Genomic DNA, 26073 nt, shown 5'->3' on the forward strand with positions numbered 1-26073 from the left:
AAGGCTAGAGATGGAAAGGAGACAAAACGTGAAGTAAGGACAAGTAGCGGGAAATGTGAAGCCAGAGGATAGGATTTATGTGGAAGAGAATGGGAGAGGGGGAAGAGGGGGAAGGGGGGGGGGAAGGAGGGAGTGGGATAGTGGGAGAAATGGGTGCACATCAAGGTGGGGTACAGGGAAGAGAGGGGGGAGTTTAAGAGGTGAAACATGGATAGGTGATGTTTCGGGTAATGGCCTTTCTTGAGACTCAGAAGAAGGGTCCAGACCCAAAACATCACCTATCCATGTTCTCCAGAGATGCTGCCTGACCCACTGAGTTACTCCAGCACTTTGCATTCTACACAAGGTTCCAGCATCTGCAGTTCTTTGAGTCTATTTTCTCACATGCAAACACACACTGGGGGCAATTTACAGAGGGCCGATTAACTGCACGTCTTTGGGGCGTGGGAGGGAACCCGAGCACCCGGAGTAAACCCACGCGGTCACAGGCAGAATGTACAAGCTCCGCACACAGGCAGCACCTGAGTCAGGATCGAACCCAGTTCTCCGGTGCTGTGAGGTAGCGGTTCTACCCGCTGCGCCATTGTGCCGCCAACAAAAACTGTCATTTAAAAAATTACAGCGCGTCTGCTCTTCCACAGAATGCCAGAGGGATGATGCAGACATACAAAAAGCTTACAAGCCAGCGGCATGAATGTTAATTGGTCCAACTTCAAGTAACCCTTGCATCCCCTGCCCCACCCTAGTCGTTGTACTAGTTTCACTGTTGTCCTGTTGAGTTTCACCGTCAGTATCGCTCGTTATCACCCAACAATGGACCATTGTGGGCTCCACCTTTCCTTGTTCATTGTTGCGTTTTGCAAATCTTTCATTCATTGTTCTACAGGTGTGCACCGTCTATGTCTCTCGTTTCCCTCTCCTCCGACTCTCGACCCACCTGCCTGCGTTTGGCCCATGTCCCTCCAAACCTGTCCTATCCATGTACCTGCCTAAATGTTTCTTAACCGTTGCGATAGTCCCTGCCTCAACTACCTCCTCCGGCAGCTCGTTCCAGACGCCCACCACCCCGTACACTAACACTACCCGACACACTAGAGATGATTTCCAATTTTACCAAAGCCAATTAACATACAAACCTGCACTTCTGTGGAGTGTGGAAGGAAACTGGAGCACCCAGAGAAAACCCACGCGGTCTCATGGCGAGCGTTCAAACTCCCTAGAGAGAGAACCCGTGACCTGTGTAGTCGAGATCGAGCCTGGGTCTCTGGCGTTGTAAGGCAGCAACTCTACCGCTGCGCCACCGTGCTACATCCTGCATCCACCTCTATCTATCACTCGCCAGGCTTTGTCCTGCCCCATCTTTCTTTTCCAGTTTTCTCCCCCCTCCGACAATTAGTCTGAAGAAGGATCTCGACCTGAAACGTCACCTATCCATGTTCTCCAGAGATGCTGCCTGACCCGCTGAGTTACTCCAGCACTCTGTGAAACGTCACCTCTCCATGTTCTCCACAGATACTGCCTGACCCGCTGAGTTACTCCAGCATTCTGCTTCTTTGTTTGTAACCCAGCATCAGAAGTTCATAATATCTCCGCCCTTGTCTGGTTGTGTGGCATGATATTAGCACGTGGAGGGGGTGGTGTTAAGAGTCACACAGTTGTATAGTGTAGGAACAGACCCTTCGGCCCATCACGGCTATGCCTGGATCGATTCTCGACACTACATGGTGCTTTCCTGCAGATGGCGCCGTTGAGACACAGACGCCTGAAATGTGTGTAGTGTGAATAGTTATATCTTCATCTGAAGACATATTCAGTATCTGAAGGGGCTGCTCCTCAAGTTTTGGCTGCACTTTTGCCCCACGTTCCTGACCTTGGGTCACCCTGTAAGGTTGGGGGAGGGTCGGGAGGGGAGGGCGATATCTCCCTGTCGGTTTGCTCCTGGGCCAGGCCAAGATGGCCATTCGCGGGTCCAGGCATCGGGCAGTCGAGGGTTCTGCCCGAGTCGACTGCCTGCCCCTCATCCGGGCCTACATCTGTGCCCGCGTGTTCCTGGAGAACATGGGTAGATGTCGTTCCGGGTTCAGACCCTTCTTCAGACTGATTGTAATAGGGGGTGGAGGGTGGGTGGAACTGGAAACGAGAGGTGGGGTGGGACACAAGCCTGGTGAGTGATAGGTGGATACAGGAGATAGAGGTGGATACAGGATACAGCACAATGGCGCAGCGGTAGAGTTGCTGCCTTACAGCGCCAAAGACCCAGGTTCCATCCTGACTACACAGGTCACGGGTGCTGTCTGTGTGGACTTCGTACGTTCTCCCTCAGACCACATGGGTTTTCTCCGGGTACCTCGGTTTCTTCCCACACTCCAAAGACGTGCAGGTTTGCAGCTTAATTGGATTCTGTAAATTGTCCCTCGTGTGTAGGGTAAAACTCAACGTTATTCCCTTATCATGTATCTGTGCACTGTGAATGGCTAATTGCTACCATCTTTTTGAGTCTATCTTCGGTTTAAACCAGCATCTGCAGTTCCATCCCACACGGCTCGATTGTAATCTTGTATTGTCTTTCCGCTGACTGGTTAGCACGCAACAAAAATGTTCACTGTACCTCGGTACACGTGACAATAAACTAAACTCAACTAAACTAAACTAAACATGGGGTGGGGTGATCATTGGTCAATGCTGATTCAGTGGCGGTGCTGGCTCAAAGGGCCGAATGGCATATTCCTGCACCTATTGTCTATTGTCTCAGTGGGCTAAAGGGCCTGTTTCCACACTGTATCTCTAAACTAAAAGTGATATTTAACAAACCTTCCATTCAATTGTTCTATGTACCATCTATATCTCTTGTTTCCCTCTCCCCTGAGTTTGAAGAAGGGTCTCGACCCGAAACGTCACCCATTCCTTCGCTCCACAGGTGCTGCTTGTCCCGCTGAGTTACTCTTGCATTTTGTGTCCATCTTTGGTGTAAACCGGCTTCTGCAGTTCCTTCCTGCGCGATAAAACTTGGATGGTTTTCTTGGGAAAAGAGGGGGAATATCGCCTACCGATCTGCAGGGAGATTCCAGGAAAGTGGCTAAAAAACCGGAGAGGAGGAGTGGCTGAACACTGCGATTCTCTGACAGCATTGACGGAAGACCTCCAGAGTCCATGTGTTCCTTCTCCAGGGACACGCGGGCATGGATGTAGCCCGGATGAGGGGCAGGCAGTCGACTCGGGCAGAACCCTCGACTGCCCGCTGCCTGGACCCGCGAATGGCCATCTTGACCAGGCCCAGGAGCAAACCGACAGGGAGATATCCCCCCCCCCCACCCCCCCCTTCCCTCCCGACCCTCCCCCCACCATACACGGTGACCCAAGGTCAGGAGCGTAGGGGAAAAGTGCAGCCAAAACTTGAGGAACAGCCCCTTCAGATACTGAATGTGTCTTCAGATGATGATACAACTTCTCACACTCCACAAATTTCAGGCGTCTGTGTCTCAACGCCGCCATCTGCTGGAAAGCACCATGTAGTGTCGAGAATCGATCTAGGCATAGCTGTGATGGGCCGAAGGGTCTGTTCCTACACTATGCAACTGTGTGACTCTTAACACCTCCGCCTCCACTTGCAAATATCATGCCACTCAATAGCGTTAGTGTGCGGGGATCGCTGGTCAGTGCGGACTTGGTGAGCCGAAGGGCCTGTTTCCGCGCTGTATCTCTAAACTAAACTAAAATACAAAGTGCTGGAGTGACTCAGCAGTGCCGTCAAGGTCGGCTGTTCGACGCGCCCCGGGGACACAGGCGGGTGTTCGGGCGAGGAGAGGGACGTGGGGTCTCGGGCTGAGCCGGTCGTGGGTGATGGATGAGGTCCTGCAGCATCCTGGGGCTCACCTGGATCAGGAGCAACTCCAGTACATCGGGCGCATGGACCGGACTTGGGACTTTAATACACGGCGCCAAAATATGGCAACTCGTGCAGGTGTGATGTACGCAAAACTGTGCTGCAGGCACACGTGTGACAATAAAGAACCATTGATAAAGCACCGTGGGCATAAAGATGCAGACTCAACCTCTCACTCCAGCAATCGAGGGGAGACTTCATTGAAACATACTGAATAGTGAAAGGCCTGGATAGAGTGGATGTGGAGAGGATGTTTCCACTAGTGGGAGCATCTAGGACCAGAGCTCATAGCCACAGAATTAAAGGATGGTCCTTTGGAAAGGAGATGAGGAGATTTCTTTAGTCAGAGGGTAGTGAATCTGTGGAATTCTTTGCCAGAGGAGGCTGTTGAGGCCTTGTACCTTGTGGTCAGTACTTCCGAAGAGTCCACCAGGGACTAGACTGGCAGTTGGACACATTTTATACTGGACAATTTTTACATTTTACCAAGCCAATTAACCTACAAACCTGTACGTCTTTGGAGTGTGGAAGGAAACCGAAGATCTCGGAGAAAACCCACCCAGATCACGGGGAGAACGTACAAACTCCAAAGAGAGCACCCGTAGTCGGGATCGAACCCGGGTCTCCGGCACTGCATTTTGCTGTAAAGCAGCAACTCTACCGCTGCGCCACCATGGTCCAAGTCAATGGGTATTTTTAAGGCAGAGATAGAGAGATTCTTGATTAGTACGGGTGTCAGGGGTTATGGGCAGAAGGCAGGAGAATGGGGTTAGGAGGGAGAGATAGATCAGCCATGATTGAATGGCGGAGTAGACTTGATGGGCCGAATGGCCTAATTCTACTGCTATCACTAATGACCCATCGCACGACCTTGAGTGAATGCAGGTTCCTGAGACTGCAGGCTTGGCTTCAGTCAAGTGTCTTATTGTCATAAGTCCCCGAAATGGAACAAGGACATTCGGACTTGGGCACTTGGGAATACAGTGTGCGATCACCTGGCTAGACTCAGTGGAGCCAGTGCCCAGCGCATGCAAGTGATGTTTCACCTTCAGTTTAGTTTATTGTCACGTGTACCGAGATATAGTGAAAAGCTTTTTTTGTTGCGTGCTATCCAGTCAGCGGAAAGACTACATGGTTGTAATCAGGCCGCCCACAGTGTACAGATACGGGATAAAGGGAATAATAGACAATAGACAATAGGTGCAGGAGTAGGCCATTCGGCCCTTCGAGCCAGCACCGCCATTCAATGTGATCATGGCTGATCATCCCCAATCAGTAAGTACCCCGTTCCTGCCTTCTCCCCATATCCCCTGACTCCGCTATCTTTAAGAGCCCTATCTAGCTCTCTCTTGAAAGTATCCAGAGAAACAGCCTCCACTGCCCTCTGAGGCAGAGAATTCCACAGACTCACAACTCTCTGTGAGAAAAAGTGTTTCCTCGTCTCCGTTCCAAATGGCTTACTCCTTATTCTTAAACTGCGGCCCCTGATTCTGGAGTCCCCAAACATTGGGAACATGTTTCCTGCCTCTAGCGTGTCTAAACCCTTAACAATCTTATATGTTTTAATAAGGTACCCTCTCATCCTTCTAAACTCCAGAGTGTACAAGCCCAGCTGCTCCATTCTCTCAGCATATGACAGTCCCGCCATCCAGGGAATTAACCTTGTAAACCTACGCTGCACTCCCTCAATAGCAAGAATGTCCTTCCTCAAATTATGGGACCAAAACTGCACACAATACTTCAGGTGTGGTCCCACTAGGGCCCTGGACAACTGCAGAAGGACCTCTTTGCTCCTATACTCTTGTTATAAAGGCCTACATGCCATTCGCTTTCTTCACTGCCTGCTGTCCCTGCATGCTTACTTTCATAGACTGACGAACAAGGACCCCCGGATCCCGTTGTACTTCTCCTTTTCCCAACCCGACGCCATTTAGATAGTAGTGTTTAGATGCTGATGTTTAGTGCAAGACTCTGTAGAACTGATAGCAGTGTTGCTTTCATGGGCTCAGGCAGCAAGAATGAACATTGAAATCTCCAATTTCAGGTAATTAACCTTACAACCTAAAACCTATAACCAACCTCACTCTTCCCCCACCCCCCTGTCTTTCCTGTGCCCCATATGAAGTCCAGTAAAGTTCATAAATTCTAGAAGCAGAATTAGGCCATTCGGCCCATCAAGTCTACTCCACATTCAATCATGGCTGATCTACCTCTCCCTCTGAACCCCTCGCCCTGTAACCCCTGACATGCGTACTAATCAAGACTCCAAGTCCGATTAAAGATAGCCCAAGATTCTCCAATGAGGTAGATGGGAGTTCAGGACCAGCTCTCTTGTCGGTGAGAGGACGGTTCAGTTGCCTGATCACATTTGCCGTACAACACACGCGGAGTGAGACAGTGAGACAGAACGAATGCTTCAATCTCTTTATTGGAGACTCGGGTCCCTTGATGGGAGAATATGGCTTTAAACGGTTCACGTAGCGTTGGGGCTTGGATAGGGCGCGCCAGTCCGTACGCAGAGGGGATCCCGGATATCTTGCAGACACCTGCTTTTCGGCCCCGACACAGGGGTGCACTGAATCTTCCCCTTCCCCCACCTCTATATCAACTGAAGAAGGGTTTCGGCCCGAAACGTTGCCTTTTTCCTTCGCTCCATAGATGCTGCTGCACCCGCTGAGTTTCTTCAGCATTTTTGTCTACCTTCGATTTTCCAGCATCTGCAGTTCCTTCTTAAACTCTATATCAACTGAATATCTCTCCCCCTGTAAAAACCTACTGAGTCTATCTTTCTCTCTACCCCCTCCCTATCACCCACTAAACCCCCCCCCCCCCCATAAAATCCGAATCTCGCTCTCCCCCCCCCCCCCCCCCCCCTCCACAAATACTACTGGATCTCCTCCCCCTGTACCATTGGTTAATTAGTTTGTAGTTTCACTGATACAGCACGGAAACAGGTCCCTTCGGCCCATCTAGTACACCCCAAACATTGCACTAGTTCTGTGCTAGCCCACTTTCTCATCCACTCCCCACGCACTAGGGGGCAATTTACAGAGGGCCGATTAACCTGCAGACCCGCACGTCTTTGGGACGTGGGAGGAGGCCGGAGCGCCTGGAGGAAACCCACGAGGTCACGGGGAGGGGAGAGTGGTTGAGGGGGTGAGTGGGTGATGGAGGGGGAGTGGGTTAGGGGAGAGAGTGGGTGAGGGGAAGAGAGGGTGAGGGGGGGGAGAGAGGGTGAGGGGGGGAGTGAGGGGGGGAGAGAGTGGGTGAGGGGGGGGAGAGAGTGGGGGAGTGGGTGATGGAGGGGGAGTAGGTGATGGAGAGGGAGTGGGTGAGGGGAGAGAGTGGGTGAGGGGAAAAGAGGGTGAGGGGGGGAGTGAGGGGGGGTGAGAGTGGGTGAGGGGGGAGGGTGAGGGGGGAGTGTGGGTGAGGGGGGAGTGGGTGAGTGGGTGAGGGGGGAGTGGGTGAGGGGGGAGTGTGTCAGGGTATCATGTGAATTAGCTGGGTAATAAATACTGCAGGTCGATGCCCGTAAGTGTGGCAATGCGTTATACGTGAATGGATTACTGGATCACGGAGCTAGGTAGTAATGATGGCTCTGTCTACCCCCCTTTCTGTCACCCTCACTCTCCCTCCCCCACCTCTTCCTCCACTCTATCCCCTTCTCTGTCTCCCTCCCTTGTCTCTGTCTCCCTCCCCTGTCTCTGTCTCCCCCTCTGTCTCTGTCTCCCGCTCTTTTTACCCCGGTCAGTGGCTGTGTGACAGACTCCACCCACCAGGCAGCGGGTGGGACATTCGGGAGCAGCATTGAGGGACGGGGTGGGGCGACCGGACGCCAGCGCCCCGCGTCACTGAAGGGGGGAGGGGCGGTGGTTTGCCTGGTAGACAGGGTCAGGCAGCCACAGGGTTGAAGGGGGCGGTCGTGTGTCAAGGGTCAAGCACTGGGGGGTCAGGTGTCAGGTGCTGTGCAGCAGGTTGGTGGGGTTAAGGGGTCAGGGGCGAGGGGTCAGGCACTGGGGGTGAGGGGTAGGGCTGAGGGGCAGGAGGTGGGGGTAAGGGGTCAGGGATCAGGCACTGGGCAGTAGGTGGGAGTTTGGGTGAGGGGTGAGGGTCAGGCGGAGGGCAGCAGGTGGGGGTCAGGGGTGAAGGGGTGAGGGTCAGGCGGAGGGCAGCAGGTGGGGGTCAGGCGGAGGGCAGCAGGTGGGGGTCAGGGGTGAAGGGGTGGGGGTCAGGCGGAGGGCAGCAGGTGGGGGTCAGGCGGAGGGCAGCAGGTGGGGGTCAGGGGTGAAGGGGTGGGGGTCAGGTGGAGGGCAGCAGGTGGGGGTCAGGCGGAGGGCAGCAGGTGGGGGTCAGGCGGAGGGCAACAGGTGGGGGTCAGGGGTGAAGGGGTGGGGGTCAGGCGGAGGGCAGCAGGTGGAGGTCAGGCGGAGGGCAACAGGTGGGGGTCAGGCGGAGGGCAGCAGGTGGGGGTCAGGCGGAGGGCAGCAGGTGGGGGTCAGGCGGAGGGCAGCAGGTGGGGGTCAGGCGGAGGGCAGCAGGTGGGGGTCAGGCGGAGGGCAGCAGGTGGGGGTCAGGCGGAGGGCAGCAGGTGGGGGTCAGGCGGAGGGCAGCAGGTGGGGGTCAGGGGTGAAGGGGTGGGGGTCAGGCGGAGGGCAGCAGGTGAGTGGCCGCACTGTTGGGCCGAGCGGCCAGGATGTAGATGACGTTTTCCTTCAGGAAGGTTTTCCAGGGGACGGGTCTGCGGAGAGAAGAGAGACTGTTAGTGCCGGGGTCAGGGGTCAGCGCCGGGTTCAGGTGTCAGTGCCTGGGATCGTGGGTCGAATCTGTCAGAGATATCTCCCCATCCAGTTCCAAGGCAACAGTGATGTCGGGCACGAGGAAGAGAGGCCGAAGGAGGCAAAGAGGGAAACAGAGAGAGAGGCAGAGAGAGAGAGAGAGAGAGGCAGAGAGAGAGGCAGAGAGAGGAGGAGAGAGAGGAGGGGTTGGAGGAGGAAAGATGTTTGAGAGGGAGCGCAGTCACACACACATACAGCCTCACCTGCTGTCCTCGGGGTCCTTGCTGAGCAGTGTCCTGTCCTGGGCTCTGCCGCGGCCCCTGCTCGCCGGACTCTTCTCAGACATGGGCCCCACGTTGCTGATGCTGGAATAGGGAGACAGAGCGTTATGTGTGTTTGTGTCTATCTGTGTGTCTATGTTCGTGAGTGTCTGTGTGTGTATGTGTGTGTATCTGTGTGCGTGCGTATCTCTGTGTTTGTGTGTGTGTGTGTTTGTCTGTGTGTGTGAGACTGTGTGTGTATCTGTGTGTGTGTGTGTATCTGTGTGTGTGTGTGTGTGTGTGACTGCGCGTGTGTGTGACTGTGTGAGACTCTGTGTGTGTGTGTGTGTGTCATTGTGTGCGTGTGTCTCGGTGTGAAAGACTGTATGTGTGTGTGTGTGTGTCAGTGTGTGTGTGTATCTGGGTGTGAGAGTGTGTGTGTGTCACAGTGTGTGTGTGTGTGTGTGTGTGTGTGTGTGAGAGACTGTGTGTGTGTGTGTGTGTGTGTGTGTGTGTGTGTGTGTGTGTGTGTGTGTGTGAGACTGTGTGTGTATGTGTGTGTGTGTGCGTGTATCTGGGTGTGAGACTGTGTGTGTGTGTGTGTGTGTGTGTGTGTGTGTGTGTGTGTGTGTGTGTGTGTGTATGTGTGTGTGTGTGTGTGTGTGTGTGTGAGAGAGAGACTGTGTGTGTGTGTGCGTATGTGTGTGCGTGTATCTGGGTGTGAGACTGTGTGTGTGTGTGTGTGTGTGTGTGTGTGTGTGTGTGTGTGTGTGTGTGTGTGTGTGTGTGTGTGTGTGTGTGTGTGTGTGTGTGAGACTGTGTGTATGTGTGTGTGTGAGACTGTGTGTGTGTGTGTGTGTGTGTGTGTGTGTGTCTGTGTGTGACTGTGTATGTCTCTACGTGCATGCGTCTCAGTGAGCATGTCAGTGTATATACACACACACTGTGTGTCATACTTGTGTATCTCCGCATATACATACTCGTGTATATGTGTGTGTGTTTGTGCAAGCAAAGTCACACAGTCATAGAGCATAGAAACAGGCCCTTCGGCCCAACCTGTCCATGTCAACCAAGATGCCCCATCTCTGCTAGCCCCACACAGACACACACACACACAGACACAGACACAGACACAGCTACACACACTGAGACACACACAGACACACACACACACAGACACAGACACAGCTACACACACTGAGACACACACAGACACACACACACACAGACACAGCTACACACACTGAGACACACACGGACACACACAAACAATCGCCACCCCGGCTACAGTATCTGACGGCAGCAAGCAGCACCGCACCTGCACCTGCACCCAACGCAGAGCATAGAACAGCAGGGTGGCGCTGAACACCTCCGCTCAGTCTGCCTGGACCTGCGCGATCACCTGGTTGCCAAACACTTTAACTCCCCCTCCCATTCCCACACTGACCTTCCTGTCCTGGGCCTCCTCCACTGTCAGAGTGAGGCCAAACGCAAACTGGAGGAGAACCACATCATATTTCACTTGGGAAGCTTCATATTCAAACCCAGTGGTTTGAATATTATCTCTCGTTTCCCTTTATTGCTAACCAGTCTGAAGAAGGGTCTCGACCTGAAAGGTCACCCATTTCTTCACTCCAGAGATGCTGCCTGTCCCGCTGAGTTACTCCAGCATTTTGTGTCTGTCTGTGGTGCAGCGGTAGAGTTGCTGCCTCACAGCGCCAGAGACCCGGGTTCAATCCCAACCACGGGTGCTGTCTGTACGGAGTTTGTACGTTCATCCCGTGACCACACGGGTTTTCTCCCAGTGCTCCGGTTTCCTCCCACACTCCAAAGAAGTATAGGTTTGTAGGATTACTGGCATTGGAACATTTGCAAACTGTCCCTAATGTCTAGGATAGTGCTAGTGTACGGGATGATCGCTGGTCGGTGTGGTCTCGGTGGGCTGAAGGGCCTGTTTCCACACTGTATCTCTAAAGTTCTGTGAGCGCTGTCTGTACGGAGTTTGCACGTTCTCCCCGTGACCCGCGCGGGTTTACTCCGAGTGCTCCGGTTTCCTCCCATACTCCCAGGATATGCAGATTTGTAGGTTAATTGGCTTGGATGTAAATGTAAAAATTGTCCCTAGTGTGTGTAGGATGGTGTTAATGTGCGGGGATCGATCGCTGGTCAGCACTGACCCGGTGGGCCGAAGGGCCTGTTTCCACGCTGTATCTCCAAATAAACGAAAACTAATTCTGCACTGAAGTGGCTGTATTGATGAAAAACCTAAAGAGCAGACCAGTGGGACACCAGCAAAATGTCAGCAACTGCGAGCTGTTTACCACAATCTAGCCCACTGTGCCAATTACCATCATAATGAGAGTGTACACTCTGATTTAATTGAACAGCAGACCTATCCTGGGATAATTAAAGACATGAGCCCATGCCAAGCAACCCCACAGTTTACAGCCCACAACATCAAAAGGCATCATATCTCTCCCGGCAATAGTTAGAAGCTGGGGCGTCACGGTGGCACAGCGGTAGAGTTCCCGCCTTATAGCGCCAGAGACCTCGGGTTCGATCCGGACTACGGGCGCTTGTCTGTACGTTCTCCCCATCACCGTGTGGGGTTTCTCCAGTTTCCTCCCACACTCCAACGACGTACAGGTTTGTAGGTTAATTGGTTGCTATAAATTGTGAGCTGTCATCCCGAGTGTGTAGGATCGTGCTAGTATACGGGGCGATTTCGGTGGGCTGAAGGGCCTGTTTCCATGCTGTACCTCTAAACTGCTAGCAGATCAATTTCCCTCCTGGGATAAATAAAGTTGTATCGTATCGGCTTAATGATTTTAAATACCCTCTATCGTAATCTTCACCATGCGTACCATACGCCTTCTTTACCACCCCATCAAACATTGTTGCCATTTGCAGGGGATTGTGGACTTGGCTCCCAAGATCCCTCTCTACATCAATGCTGTTGAAGGTGCTCCCATTAATTGTATGTTTTCATTCAACACCTCTGAATGCGCAACACCTCACACCTGCTTGGATTGAACCCCAACTGCAATGTCTCTGCCCATAGCTGATCTGTAGAGCATAGAACGGTACTGCACAGGAAAGCTTCACCTCACGCTGCACGACTGCGCCTCCTCGGCAGGCTTCAGGAACCAGGTGTGCTGGGCCCTCCTGCAGTCGGCGGCAGAGACGACACCCTGCGGGCTGCGATCCGGGCTGAGGAAGACGGCGCGTGCACGCTCACGCTCCTTGGCAGTGAGCAGATGCAACAACGAGTTCTGCAATGGACAAGACAATTAGCAGCTGCATCCAGAGACACAGCAAGAACACTGGGACAAGGACATTAGCAGCAGCACCCAGACAGGACATCAACACTGGGACGAGGCAACCACAATGCTCAATGAAGTCTAGGTTAAAAAGTTTGAGTTCACCTTAGTTCAGTTTAACAAAGTTTAATAAAGGTTAACAACGTTTAGTTAACTTTAATAAAGTGTATAGAAGCATAGAAAATAGGTGCAGGAGGAGGCCATTTGGCCCTTTGAGCCAGCACCACTATTCATTGTGATCGTGGCTGATCGTCCCCTATCAATAACCCGTGCCTGCCTTCTCCCCATATCCCTTGACTCCACTAGCCCCTAGAGCTCTATCTAACTCTTAAATCCATCCAGTGATTTGGCCTCCACTGCCCTCGGTGGCAGGGAATTCCACAAATTCACAACTTTCTGGGTGAAAACGTTTTTTTCTCACCTCAGTCTTAAATGACCTCCCACAGTATTATAAGACTGTGGGCCCAGGTTCTGGACTCGCCCAACATTGGGAACATTTTTCCTGCATCTAGCTTGTCCAGTCCTTTTTTAATTGTATATGTTTCTATAAGATCTCCCCTCATCCTTCTAAACTCCAGTGAATACAAGCCTAGTCTTTTCAATCTTTCCTCATATGACAGTCCCGCCATCCCAGGGATCAATCGCGTGAACCTACGCTGCACTGCCTCAATCACAAGGATGTCCTTCCTCAAATTAGTAGTTCAGTACAGTTCAGTGTAATAAAATAGTTCAACTCGGTTCAGTTTAATTAAGTCTAATCCAGTTTAGTTCAGTTTAATAATGTTTAAGATTTAGTTCAGTTTAGTTAATAAAGTTTAGTAAAGTGGAGTAAAGTTTAATAAAGTTTAGTAATGTTTAGTAAAGTGTAGGGAAGTTAAGACAGGTATATTTATTGTCACGTGTACCGAGGTACAGTGAAAAGCTTTTGTTGCGTGCTACCCAGTCAGCAGAAAGACAACACATGGTTACAATCGAGCCGTCCACACTGTACAGATACAGGATAAAGGGAATAACGTTTAGTGCAAGAAAAAGTCCAGTAGATTTTTGATTAAAGATAGCCAGAGGGTCTCCAAAGAATTAAATGGTAGCTCAGGACTGCTCACTAGTTGTTGATTCCATTTCCTGATAACAGATGGGAAGAACCTGAAGAGTATTTCTGTTGACTGGATAGTAGGCAATAAAAAAGCTTTTCTCTGTACCTCGGTACATGTGACAATAAACTAAACTAAACGGAACTACACCTTTAGTCTGATTACAGATAATCTGAAGGCTGGTCGGTCAGCGGGACGGGAGAGGGGTGGGGTGGGGAGGGGAGGGGTGCTGTCGGGTGGGGTGGGGAGGGGTGCTGTCGGGTGGGGTGGGGAGGGGATGGGGTGCTGTCAGGCAGCGTCACCTACCCGGGAGCGCAGTCGGTCGAGCAGCAGTAGAGACTCGTGGTAGAGGAAGTCTGGCCACTCTAGGCCCCCCCCGCTGGGGGTGAGGGCCCGATACTGGGCCAGCTCCTCCCCCTCCTGCCCCTCCGGCAGCGGCCCCCCACACTGACGCTGGTGGACACCGTGCTTGTAGTGAAGGAAGTCATCCGATGTCAGGCACGAGTCTACAACACGAGAACACAAGGGGGGAGGAGAGGGTACAGAGGGGTGAAGGGAGAGAAATGGGAGGGAGAGAAGGATATGGGGGGGGGAGAGGGAGGGGGGCAGATAGACAAATATATGATTAAGAAGGAACTGCAGATGCTGGAAAATCAAAGGTACACAAAAATGCTGGAAAAACTCAGCAGGTGCAGCAGCATCTATGGAGCAAAGGAAATAGGCAACGTTTCGGGCCGAAACCCTTCTTCAGACAAATATGTGAGCTCTGTTTTCGGGGCTACCTTCCCCTGGCTCTTACCGCCCCTCCCTAACAGCCCCTTGAAGGGGTGGGGTGTGGGAGGGGGTGGGGGTGAGGGTGAGGGAGGTGGTGAGGGGCAGTGAGAGGGGGGTGAGACACAATCTCAGGGCCTGTGGTCCTCGGGTGAAGGGTCTCTCAGTGTGGTCACTGTGCCCACTTCCATTCACATGTTCTATATCTCTCTAGATCACCATCTGTATCTCTCGTGTCCCTCTTCCCCGACTCTCGGTCTGAAGAAGGGTCTCGATTCGAAACGTCATCCATTCCTTTTTGCCAGAGATGCTGCCCGACCCGCTGAGTTACTCACACACTTAGACTCACATGGAGGCACACACACACACATTTACTCACAGACACCTCCACACAAACTCGCACACATTTGCACACACGCTCACATACACACTTACACACATTTACATGTATGTACACACACACATTTAAATGCATGCTCACACACACATTTACACACACATGCTTACACGCATTTTTGCACACACTCACACATGCTTACACACACACACACACACTTACATACCTATACATGCCTACATACATGCATACACATTTACACTTACACATATTTACACGCACATGCGTGCACACATTTTTGCACGCATTCACACACGCTTACATATGCACATACATGCCTACACACGCTTACATAACATACATGCACTTTCACGCACACACACTTATGGGCCTGTCCCACAGGTGATTGTTTAGGGGACTGTCATAGTTATGGTAGGCTATAGCAGCTGAAAAAACGGTGACTGGATCCCCTACGCCAATGTCTACAACAACCTAGCTCCTAATCGATGTCAAGCTACCGACAACCAGCGACCCGTATGACGTCCACCTACGACCACACCTACGACAACGTACGTCCACCCGCGACAAGCAACGACAAGGTAAGACAATTCAGTCGCCGGTGCCTGCCGCCGGTTGCCGTAGGTAGTCGCTAATGGAATTCACCGAAGTCAGCACCGGCGACAATCTACGTCATCGTGGCGACAACACCTACGTCAGGCTACGGACGTTGGCGCCCAGCCCACGGGCGCCGACTGTCGCCGAAAGGTTTTGAACATGTCGAAATCCAGCGGTGACCAGAAAAAAAGTACGACTCTTTGGACGACTGAGGAGACCATACAGGCGACACCCCGGCAACCATGTGGGGACAGCCTAGTCGCCTGTAGTCACCTAAACAATCGCCTAAGTGGAACAGGGGCATTACACACACACACACACACACACACAGACTGACCTGGGATAATCCGACATTGTCGGAAAACCTCCTTCAAGCTGAACATCTCCTCCTCCGTCAGTAGCAGGTTCACATTGTCCTGAGGAGTGCGGGGGGGGGGAAGAGGGAGGAGTGGTGGAGGGAGGGAGGGATTGAGGGAGAGAGGGAAAATTGAAAATAAGTTGAACCGAGAACATAGAACAGTACATCACGGACACAGTCCCTTCGACCCAACTTGCCCACACTGGCAAAACATGTCCCATCTACGCTAGTCCCACCTGCCTGCGTTTGGCCCATATCCCTCCAACCCTGCCCTATCCATGTACCAGTCTAAATATTTCTGAAACATTGCGATAGTTCCTGCCTCAACTACCTCCTCCGGCAGCTCGTTACATACACCCACCATAACTTGGTGTAAAAAAGTTACACCTCAGGTTCCTATTAAATCTTTCCCCCTTCACCTTAAACCTATGCCCTCTGGCTCTCGATTCCCCTACACTGGTGAAGAGACTCTGTGCGTCTGCCCTATCTATTCCTCTCATGATTTTGTACACCTCTATAAGATCACCCCTCATCCTCCTGCGCTCCATGGAATAGAGACCCAGCCTATTCAACCTCTCCATGTAGCTCACACCCTCTAGTCCTGGCAACATCCTCATGAATCTCCGATGCACCCTTGCCAACTTGACAACATGTTTCCTATAACATGGTGCCCAGAACTGAACACAATACTCTAAATGTGGCTTCACAAACGTCTTATACAACTGCAACATGACCTCCAAACGTCCATAGTCAATACTCTGACTGATGAAGGTCAATGTGCCAAATGCTTTTTTGACCACTCAAGGAACCATGTACCTGTACTCCTAGATCCCTCTGCTCTACAACACTCCCCAGAGCCCTACCATTCACTGTGTAGGTCCTGCCCATGTTAGACTGACAATAGACAATTGGTGCAGGAGTAGGCCATTTGGCCCTTCGAGCCAGCGCCGCCATTCACTGGGATCATGGTTGATCATCCCCAATCAGTACCCTGTTCCTGCCTTCTCCCCATATCCCCTGACTCCACTATCTTTAAGAGCTCTATCTAACTCTCTCTTGAAAGCATCCAGAGAATTGGCCTCCACTGCCTTCCGAGGCAGAGAATTCCACAGATTCACAACTCTCTGGGTGAAAAAGATTTTCCTCATAGAGTCATAGATCAATACAGTGTGGAAACAGGCCCTGCGGCCCAACTCGCCCACACCGGCCAACAATGTCCCAGCTACCCTAGTCCCACTTGGTCCCTAACCTTCCAAACCTGTCCTATCCATGTATCTGTCCCACTGTTTCTAAGATCTCTGTTCTAAATGTCCTACCCCTTATTCTTAAACTGTGGCCCCTGGTTCTGGACTCCCCCAACATCGGGAACAAGGTTCCTGCCTCTAGCGTGTCCAAACCCTTACGCAGAGTGTGCCATCTCCCTGCCCTCTCCCCTCCCCTCCCCTACCCTCCCCTCCCCTCCACCCCTCCCCTCCACTGCCCTCTCCTGTTGCCCACTCACGCAGTAGTGGCAGCTCCACCCTAGGGCAGTGTGAGCCGTCTCCCGCAGTTCCTGCAGGTGTGCGGGGCTGAACTGGGCCATGCGGCGCAGGCAGCCGTCGTGGAAGACGCGGTTACAGATGCGGCAGGGGTAGAGGTCGTCAGCCGTCCACACCTCACACACGTCGCACATCTCCGCACTGGCCACCTGCAGGCACAGAGGGGACACTTTAAAAAAAAAATTTGAAAATAGACTTTATTCAGGTAATAAATATGAACTGTGCAAAAAATTCATCCGACATTTCCGGAGGCTACACAAACATTCAATACAGTCTACACACATTGCTCAAATTTCACAATTTTATCCCCCACCCTTGCCACTCATGTGGCCCACTGGTGTGGGATCCCTTCCCTTGTTTTGAGGGGCGTCTCCACCACACCCTGCCCACCCCCCATGACCAGCAGCGGAAGGACCGTAGACTGTGGGCCTCCCCCACCGAGCCTTGGCGTTGGTTGCTCCGATCTTCAGTGCGTCCCTCAGCATGTACTCCTGCAGTCTGCAGCGGGCCAGTCGGCAATATTCCCCGACGCAGGGTGGTCAACAAAGCTCGGGGAGACCAAAGAGCGTTTTTCACCGAGTTGATGACCTTCCAGCAGCACTCGATGTCAGTCTCTGAATGCCTCCCTGGGAACAGTCCGTAAATCGCAGAGACCTCTGTGACGGAGCTGTTCGGAATAAACCGTGACAGGCACCCTTGCTGACCTCTCCAGACTCTCTTTACGAATCCACACCCTGCAAAGAGGTGGGCGACCGTCTCCTCTCCATAGCAGCCATCCCAAGGGCAGCGTGCGCTGGTAGTGAGGTTCCGACGGTGCAGGAAGGATCTGACTGGGAGGGCTCCCCTCACCACCAGCCAAGCCAGGTCTTGGTGCTTGTTGGTGAGTTCTGGCGAGGAGGCATTTTGCCAGACAAGCTGGGCAGTCTGCTCTGGGAACCACGCCACCGGATCCATGGAGTCATTTCCCGGCAGTTCCGTGTTGACCACTGCCCGATGGACTTGTGGTCAAAGGTGTTGGTCAGAAGAACCTTTCCACAAACGACAGATGGGGCCACAGGACAGCTCACTGCCCCGTATAGCCAGGGAGAGAGACGGGGAGAAGGACAGGGGGAGAGACGGGGAGAGAGACGGGGAGAGAGACGGGGAGAGGGACAGGGAGAGGGACAGGGGGAGAGACGGGGAGAGGGACAGGGGGAGAGACGGGGAGAGAGACGGGGAGAGAGACGGGGAGAGAGACGGGGAGAGAAACGGGGAGAGAAACGGGGAGAGGGACGGGGAGAGAGGGACGGGGGGAGAGGGACGGGGGGAGAGGGACGGGGGGAGGGACGGGGAGAGAGAGGGGAGAGAGAGGGGGAGAGAAGAGGGGGAGAGGGACAGGGGGAGAGGGACGGGGGGAGAGGGACGGGGGGAGGGACGGGGAGAGAGAGGGGGAGAGAGAGGGGGAGAGAGAGGGGGAGAGGGACAGGGGGAGAGGGACGGGGGGAGAGGGACGGGGGGAGAGGGACGGGGGGAGAGGGACGGGGGGAGAGGGACGGGGGGAGAGGGACAGGGGGAGGGACGGGGAGAGGGACGGGGAGAGGGACGGGGAGAGAGACGGGGAGAGAGAGGGGGAGAGGGACAGGGGGAGAGGGACAGGGGGAGAGGGACAGGGGGAGAGGGACAGGGGGAGAGGGACGGGGGGAGAGACGGGGAGAGGGACGGGGAGAGGGACGGGGAGAGAGACGGGGAGAGAGACGGGGAGAGAGGGAGAGGGACAGGGGAGAGGAACAGGGGGAGAAAGACAGATGGAAAGAGGGACAGGGAGAGTGGATTGGGGGCGTTGAGAGGAGGAGAGAGGAACAGGGGGAGAGAGACAGGGCAGCTCACTGCACCATAAGGCCAGGGAGAGGAACGCAGCTGCATTCGATGTAGACTAAAGGGCCTGTCCCACTGTACGAGCTAATTCAAGAGTTCTCCCGAGTTTCCCCTGATTCGAACTCAGAGAATTACGGTAATGGCCGCTCGTGGGTACTCGGGGCTCTCGTGGACATTTTTCAACATGTTGAAAAATCTTCACGAGTCTTCATGAGCTTACCGCAGTTCCTGAGTACCTGCCGTTAGCGTTACGAGCCGCTAAGAGACGTCCCGAGCTCCGACGTACCCGCTAGGTACATTCTACGTACTTACCATGAGTTTGATTTTTTTTTAAACTAGGGAGAGCTCTTGAATGAACTCGTACAGTGGGACAGGCCCTTTAGATAAATCACCCACAAATCTTCCATAAACTGTGTAAGTCATACACAAATTATCCTTAAATGAAGTGCCGTGTCATACACAAATCTTCCATGAATTATGTAAATCAGACACAATTCATCTATAAATGAAGTGTAAATTACACTCAGATCATGCATAGTGTAAATCATACACAAATTTAGCATAGTCTTAAATTATTCACCAATCATCCATAAATGATGCATAAATTACGTACAAATCATGCACAAATTATTCACAAATAATCTATAAAATATAAATAAATTGTGCGTGAATTATGCATAAACTTAAATCACACGGAACAGACTCCCCGCCATCGACTCCATCTACACTTCACGCTGCCTCGGGAAAGCAGCCAACATAATCAAAGACTTGTCCCTGTCCCACCCCGGTCATTCCTTCTTCTCCCCGCTCCCGTCCGGCAGAAGGTACAGAAGCTTGAAAGCGCGCACCACCAGACTCAGGAACAGCTTCTTCCCCTCTGTTATCAGGCTTCTGAACGGTCCTTCCATAAGCTAGGGTGCTGTCCGATTCACCTCTACCCCATTGCGGACATTGGACTTTGTCTCTGGAACTGATGCGCTACAATGCTGAGAACTATATTCTGCACTCTGTATCTTCCCCTTTGTTCTACCTATTGTGCTGGAGTTTGACTTGGTTGTATTTATGTGTAGTGTTATCTGAACTGTTTGGATAGCGTGCAAAACAAAGTTTTTCACTGTACCTCTGTACACATGACAATACTAAAGCTAATCATAACATGCATAAATCTAACCGAATTGTGCATAATTTATGCATAATTTGTTCATAAATTGCACCCAAATCATGCATAAATTGTGCATTAAATTCTGCATGACTGTAAAGAGAAAAATGCAAAAAACAAAACGTTAGCGCGAAAAGACACAACTGGACAACAAGTCCACGTTATTACAAAAGTGAGTCATGGTGTTCTGTTTCCGAGGTAAGGGCATGTCCCACTTGGGCGTCATTTGCGCGTCAATTACGCTACATCATTTACACGTCGTAACGCGCACGTGACGCGTGCATGGTGCATGGTGACGTAGGCAGCGACGCGCGGTGCCCCAGTCGCGCATCATATGCGTGACGCGCAGATGACGCACAAGTGGGACAGGCCCTGTAGCGTTTGGGGTTTGTGGTGTAAAGACAGCACCCACCACTCCCCAGTTGAGAGAGTTGCCGTGTACTAATGCCGACCTCTGATGTTCAAATCTGCTCACACATAAAATGCCAGCAAGACGAAGGAGCTGGTTTACTCATAAGCACACAGAGTGCTGGAGTAACTCAGCGGGTCAGGCAGCATCTGTGGAGAACATGGATAGGTGACGTTTCACAGAGTGCTGGAGTAACTCAGCGGGTCAGGCAGCATCTGTGGAGAACATGGATAGGTGACGTTTCACAGAGTGCTGGAGTAACTCAGCCGGTCAGGCAGCATCTCTGGTGAACATGGATAGTTGACGTTTCACGGGGACTCTGGAGGTCTTCCGTGAACGCTGGTCACCGCAGGGGGATCGAGTGCGTCGTGGATATGGATGATACCGGTGTAATCTGATGACTGGTTGATTAATATTTGCAAACCACTGGGCAGTGTTGATCTTTTCATCTGTCGAGCCCGGCCCTTGTTCGTTCGCTGAGGACCGGAGAACTTCCAGTTCCTGCCCCCTCCCCCTACAATCAGTGTGAAAAAGGCTCCTTTGGAGTGTGGGAGGAAACCGGAGCACCCGGAGAAAACCCACGCAGGTCACGGGGAGAACGGACAAACTCCACACAGACAGCACCTGTAGCCAGGATCAATCCCGGGTCTGTGGTGCTGTAAGGCAGCATCTCTACCGCTGCGCCACCATGCCACCCTGACTTTATTGTTTCCTGGGCAATAGGTAATTCATAGACATACAGTGTGGAAACAGGCCCTTCGGCCCAACTCCACTATGCCGACCAAAATCTACACCAATCCTACCTGTCTGCACAGTGTCTTTTAAATGTTGTTATAGTCCCTGCCTCAACTAGAGGTATGACAAAGTTCAGATCAATCAGAGCTGCCACCGATAACCAAGGTAAGACGGAGCCTACAATCGCCTCTCCAGAGATGCTGCTTGACCCGCTGAGTTAATCCACCTTTTTGTGTCTATTTTCGGTGTAAACCAGCATCTACAATTCCTTCTTAAACTAAAGGGGCTGCCCTACTGCTGCGACCTAATCCCTCGACTCTTCACTCTTCTGAACTTGCGGATTAGTTTGCCGCAGTGGGACAGCCCCTTAAAACTCTGCTTGACACATGTCCTAGTCTGCTGAACCTCTTCCTCTAGCTCAGGCCCGCGAATGCTGGCAACATGCTCGTGAATCTACTCTGCACTCTTTCCAGCTTGACAACATGGATCTGATGACCAGATGTGAACACAATACTCTGCATGCAGCCTCACGAATGTCTTATACAACTGCTAGGTGACCTCCCAACGTCTATAATCAACAGTGCAGGAAGGAACGGCAGATGCTGGTTTAAACCAAAGATAGACAGATAAAGCTGGAGTAACTCAGTGGGACAGGCAGCATCACTGGAGGTTCAAAACATCTGAAGAAGGGTCTCGACCCGAAACATCACCATCTGAAGAAAGGTCTCGACCCGAAAAGTCACCTATTCCTTTTTGCCAGAGATGCTGTCTGACCCGCTGAGTTACTCCAGCTTTTTATGTCTATCTTCAGTATATACTCAATCCTCTGCCTGACGAAGGCCAATGTGCCGAAAGCCTTTTTGCCCACCCTATCTTCCTGCGATCCCACTTTCAACGAAGTATGTGCCTGCATTCCTAGATCCTTCTGCCCTACAACACTCCCCAGTAGTTCCATTGTTAAACCAGCATCTGCAGGTCCTTCCTAGACAAATGTTGGGCGAGTCCAGAACCAGGGGCCACAATCTTACAACAAAGGGGAGGCCATTTAAGACTGAGGTGAGAAAAAACTTTTTAACCCAGAGAGTTGTGAATTAGTGGAATTCCCTGCCACAGAGGGCAGTGGAGGCCAAATCACTGGATGGGTTTAAGAGAGAGTTAGATAGAGCTCTAGGGGCTAGTGGAATCAAGGGATATGGGGAGAAGGCAGGCACGAGTTATTGATTGGGGATCAGTCATGATCACATTGAATGGCGGTGCTGGCTCAAAGGGCCGAATGGCCTCCTCCTGCACCTAATATCTATTGTCTATTGTCAACACATAACATGGAACAGTACAGCTCTACCCACTGGGCCACTGGGCCACCCTGCAGTTAAGGGAGATGGGGAGAGCGCGAAATGGGCCCCTCTACCTCCTCTACACTGCACCCCAAAGTGTGGACGGATGGGTGTCGGGGCTCAAGCGGAGCAGGCAGTAGAAAGGGGTCGAGAGGGAGAGATAGATCAGCCATGATTGAATGGCGGAGTAGGCTGGATGGGCCAAAAGGCCTGATTCTGCTCCTATCACTTATGGAGATACCTTCTGGAGAATTCACCAGAATTAAACTAGGGACAAAGTGCTCAAATTTCAAGAATGTCAGCATATCCAGCCTTCCGAGCCGATCACTCATCTCACACTCAAGAACTGATGAAAGAACTGATCGTTGCTGTGTTGCTGATGCTGCAGCTCTGATTTACAGCCCCCCTGGGCCAGAGCTTAGTTCTTTAAGTTGATTATTGTCACGTCAGCTATTGTTTCGCATGCTGTCCAGTCAGATCAGATCGTACTATAGATCCATCAAACCAATCTTCCTCGAGAGACGAGGCATGTCTACAGCCACACGGCAGCTCAGCGGTTAGAGCCACTGCTTCACAGCGCCGGAGACTCGGGTTCCATCCCGACTACGTGTGCTATCTGTACAGACTTTGTACGTTCTCCACGTGACCCGTGGGGGTTTTCTCCGAGATCTTCGGTTTCCTCCCACACTCCAAAGACGTACGTTTGTAGGTTGATTGGCTTGGTATAAATGTAAATAGTCCCTAGTGAGCGTCGGATAGTGTTAGTCGCTGGTCGGTGCGGACACGGTGGTGCCGAAGGGCCTGGTTCAGCGCTGTATCAAGAGTCTAAGGAAATTCAGCATGTCTGCAATGGTGGTGCAGCAGTAGAACAGCTGCCTCACAGTGCCAGAGATCCGGGTTTGATCCTGACCTCGGGTGCTGCCTGTGTGGAGTTTGCACGTTCTCTCTGTGGCTGCGTGGGTTTTCTCTGGGTGCTCCGGTCTCCTTCCACACTCCAAAGACATGCAGTTTTTTTTTAATTGTGTAGGAAGGAACAGCAGGTGCTGGTTTAAATCCGAAGATAGACACAAAACGCTGGAGTAACTCAGTGGGGACAGACAGCATCTCTGCAGAAAAGGAAAAGGTGACTTTTTGGGTCAAGACCTTTCTTCAGTTTCGACCCGAAACTTCATCTATTCCTTTTCTGCAGAGATGCTGTTTGTCCCACTGAGTTACTCCAGCTTTTTGTGTCTATCTTCATGTTTGGTAAATTGCCCCCAGGGTGTAGGCTTGGAAAGTGGGATAACATAGAACTAGGTGTGAACAGGTGATCAGTGGCCTGTGTGGATTTGGTGGGCTGAAGGGCCTGTTCCCATGCTGTGTCCCCAACTATGCTTTCCCGAGGCAGCGTGAAGTGTAGATGGAGTCGATGGTGGGGAGTGTGGTCTGTGTGATGGACTGGGCTACATCTACAATGGTGGGGAGTGTGGTCTGTGTGATGGACTGGGCTACATCTACAATGGTGGGGAGTGTGGTCTGTGTGATGGACTGGGTTACATCTACAATGGTGGGGAGTGTGGTCTGTGTGATGGACTGGGCTACATTTACAACTCTCTGTGATTTCTTGTGGTCTTGGGCAGAGCTGTTCCCCGCCCAAGCTGTGATGCATCCTGACAGAGCCAGCAAGCCCTTTATTAAGTCTCCCCGTCCTCAAGGGCTTGCAGTGACAACTGGCTGTGAGAAGCAGTTGTTTCCGCTCTCTTCTGATGTGGCGACACACACTGGGGAGAGAGCAGGGATGAGGGGAGTTCAGCTTAGATTTTAGATTCAGTCAGTTTTGTTTAGTTTAGTTTAGCTTTTAGTTTGATTTAATTTAGTTTGATTTGGTTTAGTTTATTGTCACGTGCACAGAGGTACAGTGAAAAACTATAGTCATGGAAAGACTATACATGATTACAATTAAGCTGCTCACAGTGTGCAGATACAGGATAAAGGGAATAATGAGAAACAGAGAGAAACAGAGACACACAGAGACAGAGACAGTGAGAGAGACAGAGAGAGAAACAGATATAGAGAGAGAGAGAGAGACAGAGAGAGACAGAGATACAGAGAGAAACATAGAGAGAGACAGAGAGAGAGACAGAGAGATAGAGAGAAGAGAGAGAGCGACAGAGAGAGTGAGAGAGACAGAGACAGACAGAGAGAGACAGACAGACAGAGAGAGATAGAGAGAGAAACAGAAACAGAAAGAAACAGAAACAGAAAAATAGAGAGACAGATGTTGGCTCTTCCTGGGGTGATTAGTGAAATGTTTGTCATGAATGTGTAAACAGGGACAGCATGAATCTCCGGGTAATTAGCACACTGGGCGATCGCTTCACAGCTCCCAACACCATAGGCAGTTCCTCCACACTGGCACCCAACCTTTGTTCCACCCTCCCACTCTCGCCAAGAGCCGAAGCCACAAACAGGCCCTTCGGCCCACCGAGCCCGCGCCGACCAACGACCATCTGTATGTTATCCCAATTTCACATCCCACACACTGGGGACAATTTACAGTAAATATTTTTTACAGAAGCCAATTAACCTATGAACCTGTACATGTTTGGAGTGTGGGAGGAAACCGGAGCCCCCGGAGAAAACCCACGCGGTCATGGGGAGAACATGCAAACTCTGTACAGACAGCATCCGTAGTCAGGTTCGAACCCGGGTCTCTGGTGCTGCAAGGCAGCAACTCTGTCGCTGCGCCACTGTGCCACCTTTTCTCTGCACAAAACCAGTTGTTACTGTGGAAACAAGGAACCGCAGATGCTGGGTACAAAGCACTGGAGTAACTCAGCGGGTCAGGCAGCATTGTGTGAAGATGAGTCTTGACGCGACACGTCACCTATCCATGTTCTCCACAGATGCTGCCTGATATGCCTGACCCGCTGAGTTACTCCAGCACTCTGTGTCTATATATTTTTCTATTTCCTGATGTAAATAGTGCCCTACATCCTGACTACTATACGAAGGCCTGTATATAACTCATATCAGAGATAGACACAGAGTGCTGGAGTAACTCAGCGGGTCAGGCAGCATCTCTGGAGAAAAACATTTTGGTTCGGAACCCTTCTTCCAGTCCCTTTAGTCAGAGGGTGGTGAATCTGTGGAATTCTTTGCCACAGAAGGCTGTGGAGGCCAAGTCAGTGGATATATTTAAGGCAGAGATAGATAGATTCTTGATTGGTACGGGTGTCAGAGGTAATGAAATTGGGAGAAGGCAGGAGAATGGGGTTAGGAGGGAGAGATAGATCAGCCGTGATTGAATGGCAGAGTAGACATGATGGGTCGAATGGCCTAATTCTTCTCCTATCACTTATGATCTAATGATCTTCCAGTCTGAAGAAGGGCCTCGACCCGAAATGTCACCTATACTTTTTCTCCAGAGATGCTGCCTGTCCCACTGAATTACTTCAGCACTTTGTGCTTATCTTCAGTATGAACCAGCATCTGCAGTTCTTTCCTACACGTATAACTCGTATCAGGATCTTTTAACCCTTCCACCTTCTTAACTCCACGCACATGGAATCTACATCTTCTCAACCAATGCCATATCTAGGTTAAGTTGAGAGATACAGCGTAGAAACAGGCCCTTCGGCCCACAGAATCCCTG

At 51.7% G+C, this 26073-nt stretch overlaps 1 protein-coding gene across 1 annotated transcript in view; it reads right to left on the reverse strand.

Moving 5' to 3' along the window:
- Window positions 1–8483: 8483 nt before the first annotated feature.
- phf24 (PHD finger protein 24) overlaps window positions 8484–26073 on the reverse strand; it is a 38088-nt gene continuing 20498 nt past the window's right edge. The window contains exons 3-8 of the mRNA XM_033018478.1: window positions 16912–17097; window positions 15390–15468; window positions 13636–13835; window positions 12024–12190; window positions 8922–9023; window positions 8484–8621 (exon numbers count right to left, since the gene is read on the reverse strand). Of these exons, the coding sequence (XP_032874369.1) occupies window positions 8525–8621; window positions 8922–9023; window positions 12024–12190; window positions 13636–13835; window positions 15390–15468; window positions 16912–17097 (831 nt within the window). The 3' untranslated portion in view covers window positions 8484–8524. The remainder of the gene's footprint in view (window positions 8622–8921; window positions 9024–12023; window positions 12191–13635; window positions 13836–15389; window positions 15469–16911; window positions 17098–26073) is intronic.

The sequence above is a fragment of the Amblyraja radiata genome, chromosome 3 (genome assembly GCF_010909765.2).
Source record: "Amblyraja radiata isolate CabotCenter1 chromosome 3, sAmbRad1.1.pri, whole genome shotgun sequence".
In the NCBI taxonomy this organism is placed as follows: Eukaryota; Metazoa; Chordata; class Chondrichthyes; order Rajiformes; family Rajidae; genus Amblyraja; species Amblyraja radiata.